The 17548-nt window shown below is 47.7% G+C and overlaps 1 protein-coding gene across 7 annotated transcripts in view; it reads left to right on the top strand.

The window, feature by feature from the left end:
- Positions 1–17548, top strand: part of SNUPN (snurportin 1) — a 28883-nt gene continuing 11335 nt past the window's right edge. The window contains exons 1-5 of one of the 7 annotated variants that reach the window (XM_063638728.1): positions 1–127; positions 2739–2829; positions 4659–4821; positions 8133–8277; positions 17263–17367. In XM_063638728.1, the coding sequence (XP_063494798.1) occupies positions 4664–4821; positions 8133–8277; positions 17263–17367 (408 nt within the window). In that variant the 5' untranslated portion in view covers positions 1–127; positions 2739–2829; positions 4659–4663. Of the gene's footprint in view, positions 128–538; positions 693–1178; positions 1309–2738; positions 2830–3230; positions 3368–4658; positions 4822–8132; positions 8278–17262; positions 17368–17548 lie in introns of those variants that run through there. The other 6 variants (XM_055277730.2, XM_055277728.2, XM_055277729.2 and 3 more) reach the window with 6 other exon arrangements.

Consider the following 17548-nt stretch of genomic DNA (forward strand, 5'->3'; position numbering starts at 1 on the left):
CTGAGCGCCATCCCTTGTGCTGGACTCTGGCTACTGAAATAGGAATCAAGCCAGGTCCCTGCCATTGCTCAGCCCGCAGCCGAGTGGGAAAGAAGCTCTCAAAAGCAGCAAACAGGCAGTAATCGAGGTATGTATCTGCTTTTGTAAGGGCAAATGGGGGAGCGAAAGTCTGTGTCTGAAACTTGGGTGTGAGGGGTTAGGAGTAATCCAGGCAATTGGCACTGCCCGTTTAAGAGCACGGGAGCAAGAGGGGAAGGGGACTCCAGGTGCAGCCCTAAGGCCCGGGAAGATCTGCGGGAGGCGGCAGGACCCAGGGCGTTGAATGCCCGGCCACAAGATCAACCTCCTCCCATTGGCGAAAGGATCCCCTAAGAGCGTGTGCCCAGAAGGGAGGCCTCGGCCTGGTCAAGTCCTCTAGCAGGAAGGGTCCCGGACAGTGCAAAGCAAATGCAGGAGGACCCCCGCCCTAGCCGATGGGAAATGCCCCAGCCGTTGAAGGCGGAAGTAACGGCCTGTAGGCAACGGAACTCCCAGCGTTCGCAAAGGAGGGAGGAGCCGGAAACTCAGGGCGCGACGCCTGTGGGCCCAGTGGTGAGGCAGCCGCTGTGGGGGGGCGGGCCCAGCTTTCCAGGGCAGGTGATTGGTCGGCCCCGGTGGCGGCGGCGGCGCGTGCGACGGTCACCTCGGTTTGGGTGAGTCCCTGGGTTCGAGTCCGGGCCCCGTCAGCTGCCAAGTTGCCTCTCGGTACCGGGCTGTGACTCCCTCTGGCCGGCCCTGCATTCTGGCCTCTCGCGGCGTCATCTGGAGGGATAGAGCCAGGCCGGGGACTCCTTTTGGGAGAGTTTCCGTTCTTCTATTCCGTGCTGTCCGGCCAGGACCTCTCAGGGACTTTTGTAGGGCAGGGGCGAATCATGCATGGCCTAGATGACCCCATGCCTAGAAAAAGGCAGTGCGGGGCGGTGGCGGCGCGCAGGGCCGAGTGAAGCAGATAGCGTCCCCGGGGCTGGAGCCCGGTAGCAGGGGCAGGGAAACGCAGAGGCTGCCAGGATGCGGACCCAGGGGACGCGAGGCGGGGGCGCCGGATGAGGAGACGCGAAGGAGGGGGAACGGGATGGGGGAGGGGGCTAGACAGGGAGGGAGGGTGGAGCGTGGGCGGGGCCTGGGCGGGTCGGATTTTAGGGAGTTGGAGGCGGGGATACTGGTGGGGAATAAGACCACCTGGGGCCAAGGTCCGAACACTTGGAGGCAGCACCATCCAAGGAATGGGTTGAAACAGCAGGAGCCCGCCAAGAACAGCCTTGAAGGAAGGTAAAGGAACCGCCCCAGTATCCAGGACATCAGTTTTTCTTTTTTTTTTTTTTCTTTTTGAGACGGAGTCTCGCTCTGTCACCCAGGCTGGAATGCAGTGGCACGATCTCGACTCACTGCAAGCTCCTCCTCCCGGGTTCACGCCATTCTCCTGCCTCAGCCTCCCGAGTATCTGGGACTACAGGCGCCCGCCACCACGCCCAGCTAATTTTTTTGTATTTTTTTTTTTTTTTTTTTTAGAAGAGACGGGGTTTCACTGTGTTAGCCAGGATGGTCTCGATCTTCTGACCACTTCAACCTCCCAAAGGGCTGGGATTACAGGCATGAGCCACCGCGCCAGGCCCAGGACATCAGTTTCAAAGGTTGTGTGGTTCTTGGCAGAGCGGGAGCCCACACCAAGGTAGTGCATGATAGGCCTAATAAAGGTACTTTGGATTTGGTCATTACTTTGGTGATGAACTGAAAACATAATGACTTTAAAAATTTTTATTATGAAAACTTTCAAACTTACACAAAAGTACAGAAAAATAGAGACAATAGCATACATACCATTATGGATGATTTGAATAACATACCATATGGATCCCAAGCACTCATCATGAGGCCTCAGTCACTCAGGAATGGCAACCCCTGGTTGCATTGCAAGGATATTAAGGCACACCTCAAGCCGGGTGCAGTGGCTTATGCTTGTAATTCCAGCACTTTGGGAGGCTGAGGCAGGCGGATCACTTGAGGTCAGGACTTTCAGACAGCCAGGCCAACATAATGAAACCCCTTCTCTACTAAAAATACAAAAATTAGCCGGGCATGGTGGTGCATGCCTGTGATCCCAGCTACTCAGGAGGCTGAGGCAGGAGAGTCACTTGAACCCAGGAGGCTGAGGCTGCAGTGAGCCGAGATCACACCACTGCAGTCCAGCCTGGGAGACAGAGTAAGACCCTGTCTCAAAAAAAAAGGCCGGGCGTGGTGGCTCACGCCTGTAATCCCACCACTTTGGGAGGCCAAGGCAGACAGATCATGAGGTCAGGAGATCGAGACCATCCTGGCTAACACGGTGAAACCCCGTCTCTACTAAAAATACAAAAACAAAATTAGCCGTGCATGGTGGCGGGCGCCTGTAATCCCAGCTACTTGGGCAGCTGAGGCAGGAGAATCACTTGAACCTGGGAGGCAGAGGTTGTGGTGAGCCGAGATCGTGCCATTGCGCTCCAGCCTGGGCAACAAGAGTGAAACTCTGTCTCAAAAAAAAAAAAAAGTTTCTTTTATGTTTAAAGGTTATAGAGGTTCAGTTATTCAAGATAAAAAGAGTTCTGGAGAGTTCTGCACAGCAATGTTGAACATACTTTACAGAACTGTACACCTAAAAATGGTTAAGATGATGAATTTCCTGATATGTGTATTTAGCCACAATTTTTTCTTTCTTTTTACAGACAGAGTCTTGCTATAATTCCCAGGCTGACTTCAAACTCCTGGGCTCAAGCGTACCTCCTGCCTCAGCCTCAAGAGTAGCTGGGACTAAAGGCAAGCACAACTGCACCTGGCAAACCACGATTTTTAAGTTCCTTTTAAATTAAACAAAATCTAATGTTTCAAATCAAGAAAAAGATCTGACTTCACTTGTGCAATGGAAAGTAACTCACTGGCCAAGTAGAGGCCTATGGAGTTGTATTTTTCACTGTAGAAGCTCTGGAATGAACCTGTTGATTTTGATGCTCAGAGCACTGGACCTGGCCTGGGATGGAGGTTAAGCACTGGAGGTACCCTCTGGTTTACACTAGAACCAAAGGGTTGGGCCAGCCCAGCAGTGCAAGTCAGATTTCTCCCAAATGTTCCTGTTTTCTTATAGTCTAAGGCTCACAGGCATGTGAATGAAGTGTGAATTCACCTTTCTCCCCACTCCCATTCTTTAGGGTCCACCTAAAGTGGGAAGTCTGTTTTCAAAATGACATCTACTCCATGCCTGTCTTGTTTCCCTAATGTACTTTATGGAAGTTCTTCACACTACTGGAGCATTGGCGTTACTTGTTAAGCAGCCTTCCACACCCTAGCTCTTTTCCAAGTGAGTCCCACACAAGTAGCCCTGGAACCGTCTTTCTGCCCACCCAAAAACAAAACAAAACTAGAATATGAGGAAGTAACAACCAGATTTTTTAAAAAATAAATTATAATTTAAAATAATTTTTTACTTTTTTATTTAAAAAGTAGAGACATAGTCTCACTACATTGTCCAGGTTGGTCTTGAACTACTGGCCTCAAGTGATCCTCCTGCCTTGGCCTCCCAAAGTGCTGGGATTACAGGCATGAGCCACCATGCCTGGCCAGTTTGTTTTTTTTTTGTTGTTGTTGTTTTGTTTTTGAGATGAAGTCTCGCTCTGTTGCCCAGGCTGGAGTGCAGTGGCACGGTCTCAGCTCACTGCAACCTCCACCTGCCGGGTTCAAGCGAGATTCTTCTGCTTCAGCCTCCCAAGTAGCTGGGATTACAGGCGCCTGCCACCACATCCGGCTAGTTTTTGTATTTTTAGTAGCGACGGGGTTTCACCATGTTGGTCAGGCTGGTTTCGAACTCCTGACCTCGTGATCCACCCACCTCGGCCTCCCAAAGTGCTGGGATTACAGGCATGAGCCATCGCACCCGGCGAGTTTGGGGTTTTTGACTGCTTTTGTCTTCCTCCAGGGACCCTAGAACCAGTGTTTCCTCTGGAACTAAATTTTTATAATATGAGTTGGCACTTAGTTGAGAATTAAATTACCAATTGAATAAACTGCATAGAGAGTTATATTGGTTAATGAGTGATGGCTATTCAGGAAACTATAGAGGAACTGCCAGAAAAGGCCGGGCGCAGTGGCTCACACCTATAATCCCAGCACTTTGAGAGGCTGAGGAGGGAAGATTGCTTGAGCCCAAGAGTTCAAGACTAGCCTAGGCAACATAGGGAGATCCTGTCTGTACCAATACATTTTAAAATTGGCTGGGTGTGGTGGTGTACACCTGTGGTCCCAGTTACTGGGGAAGGTGAGGTGGGAGGATTGCTTGGGCCCAGTAGATTGAGGCAACAGTGAGCCGTGATTGCACCACTACACTCCGGCCTGGGTGACAGAGACCCTGTCTCAAAAAAAAAAAAAAAAAGGAAATATCTGTAGGAAAATAATATTATTGCTAATATATGACTCATTTACCCTTTAACTTCCTTTTTTCTCATGGAAATGGAAACAATTGTGATTTTGCATTAAGTTAATGTTTTTTTTTTTTCAGGAATGTGGCCATCATATTATATCATAACTGCATAACTGTCTGTATACAGGAGATAATATGAAATGAATGAACCATTTTCTTATGTTTTCCTTTGTAGGGAAGATGGAAGAGTTGAGTCAAGCCCTGGCTAGTAGCTTTTCTGTGTCTCAAGATCTGAACAGCACAGCTGCCCCACACCCCCGCCTATCCCAGTACAAGTCCAAGTACAGTTCCTTGGAGCAGAGTGAGCGCCGCCGGCGGTTACTGGAACTGCAGAAATTGTAAGGAAGCTTTAACTCCTTGTCTTCTTTCTCTGGGCTAGGAGCTATGAACCATTCCGAAGGCTCTAGGCTTGTGTCTACAGACTCTCCCTTCAAAGTAGACCCTTTGTAGGCTGATCTTCTTGCCCACAGTTTGGGAGGGGTAAATCCTGGCAGAGGTAGGTTTCTTTTATACCCAGAGCTTAGGAGAAGATGAGGAAGTAGGGAGACACCAAAGTTTGAAACCAAAAGCTCAATTATTTGGTTAAGTTTTTCTTTTTTTCCTGGCAGCTGTACTGAGCTCTGTGGTTTAGGAACTTGTGAAAGCCACACCCCGACTTTCACTCCCCACATTTCCTGGGATGCTTGTGTTTGGCCTCTGCACTCTGAATGCTGGTATTGGTGTGGTCTTCCCATCTGCCTTCAGCCCAAATGTTTCTGTGGCACTCTTGGGAGTTCAAGACAAATAATTCCTAAGGGAATCTGAGGAAATGTCTTCCATACAGTTAATTCTAAGTGCCAAGATGTGCAAACAGGGAAAGAGGGCAGGATAAGAGTGTTTGAGGCTGAGCTACTCTGAAGGCAGGGCTGATCCTTATATTCTCAGTGCAGCTGGGCCTCTTCTGGGTCGTAAATTAAGGAATTAGGGATCAGAAGAAACTACTAACAGCTGCATAGTTTCCATACAGTCTGCATTTTGCCCAGTGTTGCATCACTGGTTGTGTTTGGCAGAGATGGTTCCCTGTGGCTCTGGGTGGCTTGCAGAATACATTCCCAGGTCATTCCTCTCCCCATTTTTAAAAATGTAGTTATCTTCGAATAGGTAATACATTTATATGGTTGAAAATTTAAAATATACAGAAGAGGCCGGGCACGGTGGCTGACACCTGTAATCCCAGCACTTTGGGTGGCCGAGGCGGGTGGATCACCTGAGGTCAGGAGTTCAAGACTGGCCTGATCAACATGGTGAAAACCTGTCTCTACTAAAAATACAAAAATTAGCCTGACATGGTGGTATGCGCCTGTAGTCCCAGCTACTCAGGAGGCTGAGACAGGAGAATCACTTGAACTCGGGAGGTGGAGGTTGCAGTGAGCCGAGATCGCACCATTGCACTCCAACCTGGACAACAGAGCTAGACTCTCTCTCAAAAAAATAAATAAATAAAATAAATAGAAGAGTATATGGTGAGGTCTTCTTCCCATTTCTGTCCCCTAGCTATCCAGTTCCTCTTCTGTATTATTGGTTTCTGGTGTATCCTTCCAAATATATATATATATTTTAGACAGGGTGTTACTCTGTTGTTCAGGCTGGAGTGTCCAGATCCCAGCTCACTGTAGCCTCAACCTCCCAGGCTCAAGTGATCCTCCCACCTCAGCCTCCGAAGTAGGTGGGACTACAGGCACACTCCATAGCACCTGGCTAATTTTTTTATATTTTGTAGGAACAGAGTCTCCCTATATTGCTCAGACTGATCTTGAACTCCTAGGCTCAACTAATCCTCCCACCTTGACCTCCCAAAGTGCTGGGATTTCAGATGTGAGCCACTACGCCCGGCCCTTCTGAAGATATTCTATACATATATGAGCAAGTGTGTGTGGTAGTATGTGTACAAAAGCTTTTTTTTTTTTTACCCTATTGCCCAGGCTGAGTACTGTGGCATGATCTTGGCTCACTGCAACCTCAGCCCCTCAAGTAGCTGGGACCACTGGTGCAGGCCACCACACCCAGCTAATTTTTATATTTTTGGTAGAAACACAATTTCACTATATTGCACAAGCCGGTCTTGAACTCCTGAGCTCAAGTGGTCTGGCCGATTCACCCTCCCAAAGGGCTGGGATTACAGGCAGGAGCCACTGCGCCTGGCTTTTTTTTTTTACACAAGTAGCAGTATACTATATACTGTTCTGCATATTTATTTAGTGGTGTTTTGGGGGAGAAATTCTATATCAGTTCATAAAGTACCACATCATTTCTTTTTCATGGTGCTAGGTATTCCGTGGAATGGATACTTCATAATGCCATCAAGCCAGTCCCTCCTGATGGGCATCTGGGCAGTTTTCTTCTCTTGTGATTACAAACAATGCTCAGGAAATAACCACAGACAGACTTTCTATCACACATGTACAAATATACCAGCTCTTTTATTCTCGAGATAAAAGACCATTGTGCTTTCATATGTTCTCTCTGGTGTGTGCCTTTTTATAATGAGCATGAACATGTATGTGTTTAAGAGAAACCAGCTGTGTTGGTTTCACTGCCTCAGTGGTTGAATTCCTGCCTTAGCATTGAAGAAATCAAGTGTGGGAGGTTATGTGGTATTTCCAAATCACTTTGAAACAATTAGGTTCCAAAAGGTTCTTTTTTTTTCTTTTCAGTTTCCCAAACTTTCTAGCATGTGTTGTTTGAAAACAAGATAATGATAAAGGGAAACAAATAAATAAAATATATTAAATTGTAAACTAAGTGACCTTTTTTGAAAGTGAGACAGGAACTGGAGAAAGGCCTGGCATCTGAGAAAGCTGTATAAGCTGGGCACAGTGGCATACACCTACAGTCCGTAAAAAAAAAAGTTCTCTTTAAAAACAAAAAAGGTGTATAAAGCAGAAATCTCCAGAAGCTGTCCTTGCTTTAGACTTCTCACTGCATCTCAGTGGCTCTTCTCTTCCACCCCTGGGGTCTTTGGATGAGGTGTCTGCTAGACAGGAAGGTGTCAGCTCTCATCTGGGGTGGGATGGGGTAGGGGTGAAGTTAGCCTTTCCATCTAGTGAATCTTGGAAATTTCTTTAGATATTTTATTTTGCATTCTTAGGAAACTCTGAGGAAGGCTGAGTGTATTCAGAGGGGGTTTCGCTATTTAGGATTTTGAGGGGGCAGTCACTGGTTTAGCCTTGCAAAGGAGATTCCATCATTTCTTATTTCCACCAGAATCCCCAAGTTGCTCCCAAATTTGGAGCTTTCGAATTAAATGTGTCACATTATAGGGCATCTTCCTAGAAGACATAAAGACCTGCCCTGGCCGGACGCGGTGGTTCATGCCTGATAATCCCAGCACTTTGGGAGGCTGAGGCAGGCAGATCACTTTAGGCCAGGAGTTTGAGACCAGCCTGGGCAACATGGTGAAACCCCATCTCTACAAAAAATGCAAAAATTAGCCAGGGGTGGTGGTGGTGTGTAGTCCCACCTACTGTGGAAGCTGAGGTGGGAAGATCACTTGAGCCCAGGAGGTCGAGGCTTCAGTGAGCTGAGATTGCACCATTCCAGCCTGGGCAACAGAGCAAGACCCTGTCTAAAGAAAAAAAGATATGTCCTTATGCCTCTTTTTTCCTTCCAGAAAGCGGCTGGATTATGTGAACCATGCCAGAAGACTGGCTGAAGATGACTGGACAGGGATGGAGAGTGAGGAAGAAAATAAGAAAGATGATGAAGAAATGGACATTGACACTGTCAAGAAGTTACCAAAACGCTATGCTAATCAAGTAAGTGGTCCAGAGAAGATTAGACCCAGCTAATGTCACTCCCTTTACTATGCAGTCAAAGCCCACTGAAATAAATGCTGTCATAAAGAGAGGAGAATGAGGCAGGAAAAAGGAATAGGAACTGCAAAGAACATGCCAACGTACATAGAGCATATGGGATGATAAGAAGAGATGGCTTACTGTGCTATGGACTGACTAGGAATCACTGATGGAGTCTGTGGGTAGTAGGGTTTGGGAACTATTAGCCTATGCTGTTACCAAAGGCTGCCAGCCCACTGCAGAAAGCCCCTGAGCTATTGATATAGTAACACACTCCATATCCTTGTCATTTTTTTTTAGTTGTCACTGCACAGCTGTTCTGGATTGTGCCTGCCCAACCTACCACTGACTCCTTCCACTTCCCTGGGTGGTAGAATCTTTCCCAGGCAGTGTACTATGAGGCCAGTCTTGAAATTTCACACTCAGGTGGTGGCAAGTGGGAAGTACAGCTGCCCTTGAATAAAGTGAGCCTGCCCAGCCACCCCAGACCAGCCAGCTGGCCAAGCTGAGGTTCAGGCCATGAAACAGCAGATCACTATAATAAACCTGACTCAGTGCCCTTTTAGATCCAGAGAGGAAACCAACATGGCTGTGGTACCATAGGGAAAGAGGCGTGGAGAGAGACTGTTCTTGTGGTCCAAGCGGCTCAGGTATTTCAGAAAGCAGGGTATGGGTCCACGTTGGGACGGAGGTCTACCTGCTATCATATAGTTGTGTCTAGAACCCAAGTATCTTGTCATCTCAGAATTCTCCCCTGCCTTTAGAATATGGTTCCTGGGCCTGAGTGTGGTGGCTCATACCTGTAATCCCAGCACTTTGGGAGGGCAAGGTGGGAGGATTACTTGAAGCCAGGAGTTCAAGACCAACCTGGCTAACATAGTGAGACCCCATCAATTTTTTTTTTTTTTTCTTTTTTGAGACAGAGTTTTGTTCTTGTTGCCTAGGCTGGAGTGCAGTGGTACGATCTTGGCTCACTGCAACCTCTGCCTCCCGGGTTCAAGCAGTTCTCCTGCTTCAGCCTCCCAAGTAGCTGGGATTACAGATGCCTGCCACCACACCCAGCTAAGTTTTTGTATTTTTAGTAGAGACAGGGTTTCACCATGTTGGACAGGTTGGTCTCGAACTCCTGACCTCAGGTGATCCACCCCCCTCGGCCTCCCAAAGTGCTGGGATTACAGGAGTGAGCCACTGCGCCCGGCGAGACCCCATCTTTAAAGAAAAAAAAACCAATAGAATATGGTTCTTGGATGCACTCCCACAGCTCCTTTCTTTACCCCAAATACAGTACAGATAACATCCTCTGTGACAAAGTACAATTCAGTTTTGTTCAGTAAGCATTATTGAAAGACCTGCTCTGTGTTAAACTAGGCTATGACATGGGAAGATAGATGTGGAGCAGAAATAGCCCGTGTGCTCCTAGAATAGATGTAGAAGATGTTTTGTGCTATAAAAAAGTGAGATTCCGGCCAGGCGCAGTGGCTCACGCCTGTAATCCCAGCACTTTGGGAGGCCAAGGCAGGTGGATCACGAGGTCAGGAGATCGAGACCATCCTGGCTAACATGGTGAAACCCCATCTCTACTAAAAATACAAAAAAAAAAATTAGCCAAGCATGGTGGCGGGCACCTGTAGTCTCAGCTACTTGGGAGGCTGAGGCAGGAGAATGGTGTGAACCCGGGAGGCGAAGCTTGCAGTGAGCCGAGATCACACCACTGCACTCCAGCCTGGGCGACAGAGCAAGAGTCCGTCTCAAAAGAAAAAAAAAATGTGAGATTCTTTCCAACCAAGGAGGAAGGAGGAGGTGTGAAATCAGAGAAGGGTTAATGAAGGAAGAGGCAGCCTTGAAGGATAAGTAGGACATTAATTATAGATTATAGTTAATAATTATAATCTATTAATCAGTAGATAGAAGTGCAGTGCATTTTAGGGCATTCCAGGTAGTGGGAACAAACAGGCTGAGCACGAGGCCCAGAAGCGAGAAAGGAGTATATGGTGTGCCCAGGAGCAGTTTGCAGGCCAGTTAGGGTGGAGTGGCATAGAGTTGGGGGAAGGAGTACGGCAGAAGAGATGTAAAGGGCCTCAAAAATATGTGCAGAGGCCGGGCACAGTGGCTCACGCCTGTAATCCCAGCACTTTGGGAGGCTAAGGCCAGGAGTTTCAAGACCAGCCTGGCCAACATGGTGAAACCCCATCTATTAAAAATACAAAAATTAGGCCGGGCGCGGTGGCTCACGCTTGTAATCCCAGCACTTTGGGAGGCCGAGGTGGGCGGATCACGAGGTCAGGAGATCGAGACCACGATGAAACCCCGTCTCTACTAAAAATACAAAAAAAAATTAGCCAGGCGTGGTGGCGGGCGCCTGTAGTCCCAGCTACTCGGAGAGGCTGAGGCAGGAGAATGGCGTGAACCCGGGAGGCGGAGCTTGCAGTGAGCCGAGATTGCGCCACTGCACTCCAGCCTGGGCGACAGAGCGAGACTCTGTCTCAAAAAAAAATTAAAAAAAAAAATAAAAATACAAAAATTAGCCAGGTGTGGTGGGCACCTGTAATCCCAGCTGGGCAGCATAGGAAGATCCCATCTCTATATAAAATAAAAAATAAATAAAATAAATAAAAAAGAAATGTTGCCAGATAGAATGGAAGAGCTTAGCAGTGGACTGGATATGAGAGGCAGTATAAGGAGTGGTCAAGGATGTAAGCTTTGAGGTCACATAGATCTGATCTCAAAGCTAGGCTCTGTGTTGACCTTAAGCAAGATGTTTTAGCCACTCTAAGTTTTTGGTTTCTTATCTGTAAAATACGGAATAGTAATAGTACTTATGTCATAGGATTGGTAGAAGGATTAAATGAAATAATGTGCCTTAAATACTTAGCCCAGAGTCCGGAGGTGCCCCACAAGTATTAGCTGCTACTACTATTTTTTAAACAGTTATATTGAGATATAATTCACATACCATACAATTTGCCTATTTTTATTGTACAGTTTAATGGTTTATTTTTATTTTTATTTTTTTGAGACGGAGTTTTGCTCTTGTTGCCCAGGCTGGAGTGCAATGGCACGATCTCGGCTCACCGCAACCTCCGCTTCCCGGGTTCAAGCGATTCTCCTGCCTCAGCCCCCCGAGAAGATGGGATTACAGGCACGCACCACCACGCCCGGCTAATTTTGTATTTTTAGTAGAGATGAGGTTTCTCCATGTTAGTCAGGCTGGTCTCGAACTCCCAACCTCAGGTGATCCGCCCACCTCGGCCTCCCAAAGTGCTGGGACTACAGGCGTGAGCCACTGCGCCTGGCCTAATGTTTTTTTTTTTTTTTAGTGTAGTCACAAGACTGTGCAACCATCACCACTATTTAATTCTAGAACATTTTCCTTATCCCCAAAAGAAACCCCATACTAATTAGTGTCACTCTCCATTCTTCCCTGTAGCCCCTAATCACTAATCTACTTTCTGTTCCTATTTTGGACATTTCATAGAAAGGGAATCATATCATATGTGGACTTTTGTGACTGGCTTCTTTTACTTAGCATGAAGTGTCCAAGGTTCATCATGTTGTACCATGTATCAGTACTTCACTCCTTTATATTGCCAAATAATATTCCACTGTATGGATAGACTACATTTTGTTTATTTATTCTTCAGTTTATGGCTATTTGAGTTGCCCCCACTTTTTGGCTGTTATGAATAATGCTATTGTTATTTGATTGTTAAATTAATTTTATTTATTTATTTTTTTTTGAGATGAAGTCTCACTCTCTCACCCAGGCTGGAGTACAGTGGCATGTTCTTGGCTCACTGCAACCCCCATCTTCTGAGTTCAAGTGATCTTCCTGCCTCAGCCTCCCCAGTAGCTGGGACTACAGGTGTGTGCCATCACACCCAGCTAATTTTTATATTTTTAGTAGAGACGGGGGTTTCACCATGTTGGCCAGGCTGGTCTCGAACTTGTGACCTGAGCTGATCCACCCGCCTTGGCCTCCCAATGTGCTGGGATTACAGTTGGGAGCCACTGCACCCGGCCAAATAATGCCATTATTAATATTCATGTACTACAAGTTTTTGTGTGAGCATATGTTTTCATTTCTCTTGTGTATATACCTAGAAGTGGAATTGCTGGGTCTATATATGATAACTCTGTTTAACCTTTTGAGGAAGTGCTAGACTGTTCTCCAAAGTGACTCCACTACTTTACATTCCCACCAGCAACATATAAGTGTTCCAACTTCTCCACAGCTTTGCCAACACTTGTTATTGTCCATCCTTTCAAATATAGCCATCCTAGTGGGTGTGAAGTGGTTTCTTGTGGTTTTGATTTGTATTTCCCTAGTGACTAATGATGTTAAACATCTTTTCTTTTTTTTTTTTTTTTTTTTTGAGACAGAGTCTCGCTCTTTCACCCAGGCTGGAGTGCAGTGGCGTGATCTCGGCTCACTGAAGGCTCCGCCCCCCCGGGGTTCACGCCATTCTCCTGCCTTAGCCTCTTGCGTAGCTGGGACTACAGGCGCCTGCCACCTCGCCTGGCTAATTTTTTGTATTTTTGGTAGAGATGGGGTTTCACCGTGTTAGCCAGGATGGTCTCGATCTCCTGACCTTGTGATCCGCCCGCCTTGGCTTCCCAAAGTGCTGGGATTACAGGCGTGAGCCACCGTGCCGGGCCTTTTTTTTTTTTTTTTTTTTTTTTTTTGAGATGGAGTCTTGCTCTCTTGCCCAGGCTGGAGTGCAATGGCACAATCTTAGCTCACTGCAACCTCTGCCCCCCAGGTTCAAGCGATTCTCCTGCCTCAGCCTCCCGAGTAGCTGGGACTACAGGCATCCACCACCACTTCCGGCTAATTTTTGTATTTTTAGTAGAGATGGGGTTTCACCGTATTGACCAGGCTGGTCTCCAACTCCTAATCTTGTGATCCGCCCACCTCAGCCTCCCAAAGTGCTGGGATTACAGGTGTGAGCCACTGCGCCCGGCCTGATGTTAAACATCTTTTCTTGTGTGTATTGGTCATTTGTATATCTTCTTTGGAGAAATGTCTATTCAAATCCTTTGCACTTTTTTTTTTTTTTTTTTTTTGAGACGGAGTCTCGCTCTGTCTCCCAGGCTGGGGTGCAGTGGCACGATCTTGGCTCACTACAAGCTCCGCCTCCCAGGTTCATGCCATTCTCCTGCCTTAGCCTCCCAAGCCGCTGGGACTACAGGCGCCTGCCACCGCGCCCGCCTAATTTTTTTTTGTATTTTCAGTAGAGATGAGGTTTCACCGTGTTAGCCAGGATGGTCTCGATCTCCTGACCTCATGATCTGCCGTCCTCATTTTTTAATTGAGTTATTTATCTTTTTATTATTGAATTATAAGAGTTTTTAATATATTCTAGATACAAGTTTCTTTTTTTTTTTTTGAGACGGAGTCTCGCTCTGTCGCCCAGGCTGGAGTGCAGTGGCGCGATCTCGGCTCACTGCAAGCTCCGCCTCCCGGGTTCACGCCATTCTCCTGCCTCAGCCTCTCCGAGTAGCTGGGACTACAGGCGCCCGCCACCACGCCCGGCTAATTTTTTGTATTTTTAGTAGAGACGGGGTTTCACCGTGGTCTCGATCTCCTGACCTCGTGATCCGCCCACCTCGGCCTCCCAAAGTGCTGGGATTACAAGCGTGAGCCACCGCGCCCGGCCGATACAAGTTTCTTATCAGATACATGATTTGCACATATTTTCTTTCATTCTGTGGGTTGTCTTTTTGTCTTCTTGGTGATATTGTTGGCAGCACAGAATTTTTAAATTTTGATGTAGTCTAATTTGCCTAGATTATGCTTAAACTCTAAGATTCAGTAACGGAGTGGTGATGCCATTAACAAGGTTATGAGATGCAGAAGGGAAGGGTAGGTGTTTCAGGGGTGGGAAGTACTTAGGCAACAGAAGGTAGTTAATTCCATTCTGGATATACTGAGTTTTCGGTGCAGAGGAGACAAACAGAAAGAGATACCAAGCAGACATCTGGCAATATAGATGGGTGTGGAGGAAAGAAGTCTGGAGATGAAGGAGCATTAGGAGGCATCCTCTTAGAAGTAACAAGTGAAGCTATGGAAATAGATGAAATCCACCCCAATGGGAACAGCATCTAAGAGAAAAGGGGGACCTAAAACAGCCCCCTGAAGATTACATATTTTGGGGGAGTGTGTGGAGGAATGCTTAGAGGGAAAAACAGAGTAGTGCTGTGTCATGGGGCCAAGGGAACAGGTGTCACGAAGGGAGATGTGGCTGGTAGCATTACGTAAGGCAAGGAGTAGAGTGGGGAGGATAAGAAAGAGGTATGGGAGGCCAGGCACGGTGGCTCATACCTGTAATCCCAGCACTTTGGGAGGCCGAGGTGGGTGGATCACCTGAGGTCAGGAGTTCGAGACCAGCCTGGCCAAAATGGTGAAACCCTGTCTCTACTAAAAATACAAAAATGAGCTGGGCGTAGTGGCGTGTGCCTGTAGTCACGGCTACTAGGGAGGCTAAAATAGGAGGATCGCTTGAACCCGGGAGGTGGAGGTTGCACTGAACTGAGATTGTGCCACTGCACTTCAGCTTGGGCAACAGAGTGAGACTCCAATTCAAAAAAAAAAAGGAAGAGGTATGGGAAGAGGTCAGAGGGCCTTCAATAGGACTGTGGGGTAGCAAATCTGGACTGTGGCTGTCAGATTGAGCAAGAAGGCAGCATCAAGAAGTATTAAGTAGTTTTTAAACTAGGAGAAAGTGGAGTAGCTCAACAGAAATGCTGAGTGACAAAAAGTTTTTTTTTGAGACGGGGTCTCGCCCTGTCGCCAAGCTGGAGTGCAGTGGTGCTATCTCTGCTCACTGCAACCTCCATCTCCCACCTTCAAGTGATTCTCCCGCCTCAACCTCCTGAGTAGCTGGGACTACAGGTGCATGCCACCACGCCCGGCTAATTTTTGTATTTTTAGTAGAGACGGGGTTTCACCATGTTGGCCAGGATGGTCTCGATCTCTTGGCCTCGTGATCTGCCTGCCTCAGCCTCTCAAAGTGCTGGGATTATAGGCGTGAGCCACCGTTCCCGGCCACAAAAAGTTTTTTTTTATTTTATTTATTTATTTATTTTTTTTGAGACAGAGTCTCGCTCTGTCACCCAGGCTGGAGTGCAGTGGTGCGATCTCGGCTCACTGCAAGCTCCGCCTCCTGGGTTCACGCCATTCTTCTGCCTCAGCCTCTCCGAGTAGCTGGGACTACAGGCACCCGCCACCACGCCCGGCTAATTTTTTGTATTTTTAGTAGAGACGGGGTTTCACCGTGGTCTCGATCTCCTGACCTCGTGATCCGCCCGCCTGGGCCTCCCTAAGTGCTAGGGTTACAAGCGTGAGCCACCGCGCCCGGCCTAAAAAGTTTTTTTTTTAAGTTTGGGAGTGAGCCGGGCGCGGTGGCTCATGCCTGTAATCCCAGCACTTTGGGAGGCCGAGGCAGGCAGATCGCGAGGTCAGGAGATCAAGACCATCCTGGCTAACACGGTGAAACCCCGTCTCTACTAAAAATACAAAAAATTAGCTGGGCGCAGTGGCGGGCGCCTGTAGTCCCAGCTACTTGGGAGGCTGAGGCAGGAGAATGGCGTGAACCTGGGAGGTGCAGCTTGCAGTGAGCTGAGATAGCGCCACTGCACTCCAGCCTGGGTGACAGAGCGAGACTCCATCTCAAAAAAAAAAAAAAAGATTGGGAGTGAGTGCCTAAAGGGAAGGAGAAATGAAAGATTCAATGGGAGAGATTAATTGATGGGACAAAGTCTTTTTTTTTTCTTTTTGAGACAAGTCTCGCTCTGTCACCAGGCTGGAGTGCAGTGGCGTGATCTTGGCTCATTGCAACCTCCGCCTCCTGGGTTCAAATGATTTTCCTGCCTCAGCCTCCTGAGTAGCTGGGATTATAGGCGCCCACCAACACACCCAGCTAATTTTTGTATTTTTGGTAGAGACGGGGTTTCACCATGTTGGCCAGGATGGTCTCAATCTCTTGACCTCGTGATCCGCCCGCCTTGGTCTCCCAAAGTGCTGGGACTACAGGCGTGAGCCACCTCGCCTGGCCCATGGGACAAAGTCTTTACAGATGGAAAAGACTGAGTGGAAGAGTTTGTCTTCCCAAATTAATTTCACCACATCACTGTTTTTGTTGGTTTGGTTTGGTGTTGTTTCGTTTTATAAGACAGATTTCCTAACATCCTGTAGTACAGTATTTGGGGCATCAGTTTGGGAAATGCTGGTCTAGTCTAAGAGCATCTCAAGGTCAGGGATCTTATTCATCTCTGAGTTGTGGCCATGGAACGTAATAGTAATGATGATAGGAGGAGATGGACAAAGTAAGGAAAGGAAGAGGGTTCATCACCCTGACCCGGGAGGTGAGGCAGTAAGCATGGTGTGGTTGCAGGTGGAGATGGAGGAGAGAAGCCGAAGTTCATAGTCAGTGGCCCCCATCATCCTGTCAGCTGTGCAGGAGACACAGCCAACTCCCTAGAGCACATGGGGTGGAGGTGCCACTGTCAGCCTTTTCTGCCCTCATTCTTTTTTTTTTTTTGAGACGGAGTTTCGCTCTTGTTGCCCAGGCTGGAGTGCAATGGCACCATCTCAGCTCACTGCAACTTCTGCCTCCTGGGTTCAAGCAATTCTCGTGGCTCAGCCTTCCTAGTAACTGGGATTACAGGTGCCGGCCACCACACCCAGCTAATTTTTTGTATTTTTTAGTAGAGACGGGATTTCACTATGTTGGCCAGGCTGGTCTTGAACTCCTGACGTCAGGTGATCCACCTGCCACAGCCTCCCAAAGTGCTGGGATTACAGGTGTGAGCCACCGCGCCCGGCTCTCTGCCCTCATTCTTTCACTCCGGTTTTTAATCTACACACAGGATGTTAATGGCTTGTCATTGTAGACTTTCGAGTGGCACACCCCTGCTGATCTTTAACACTATTTTTTGCATTTCCAGTTGATGCTTTCTGAGTGGTTAATTGACGTTCCTTCAGATTTGGGGCAGGAATGGATTGTGGTCGTGTGCCCTGTTGGAAAAAGAGCCCTTATCGTGGCCTCCAGGGTGAGTAGCTGCCTGCCCCCTATGCCAGTAGGCCTGGTCTGTAGTGGGAGGGATTCTTTGTGCTCCATTTTCCTCATATGCCACAACAGCTGTGCCTGGAGTGGAGCTTGAAACACTTTCCTGCAGGAAGGTTTGTTGAGAGCCATCTTTGGTCGAGTAACATTCCTGCAGAATGAGGAGG

This window comes from Symphalangus syndactylus, chromosome 5 (genome assembly GCF_028878055.3).
Source record: "Symphalangus syndactylus isolate Jambi chromosome 5, NHGRI_mSymSyn1-v2.1_pri, whole genome shotgun sequence".
In the NCBI taxonomy this organism is placed as follows: domain Eukaryota; kingdom Metazoa; phylum Chordata; class Mammalia; order Primates; family Hylobatidae; genus Symphalangus; species Symphalangus syndactylus.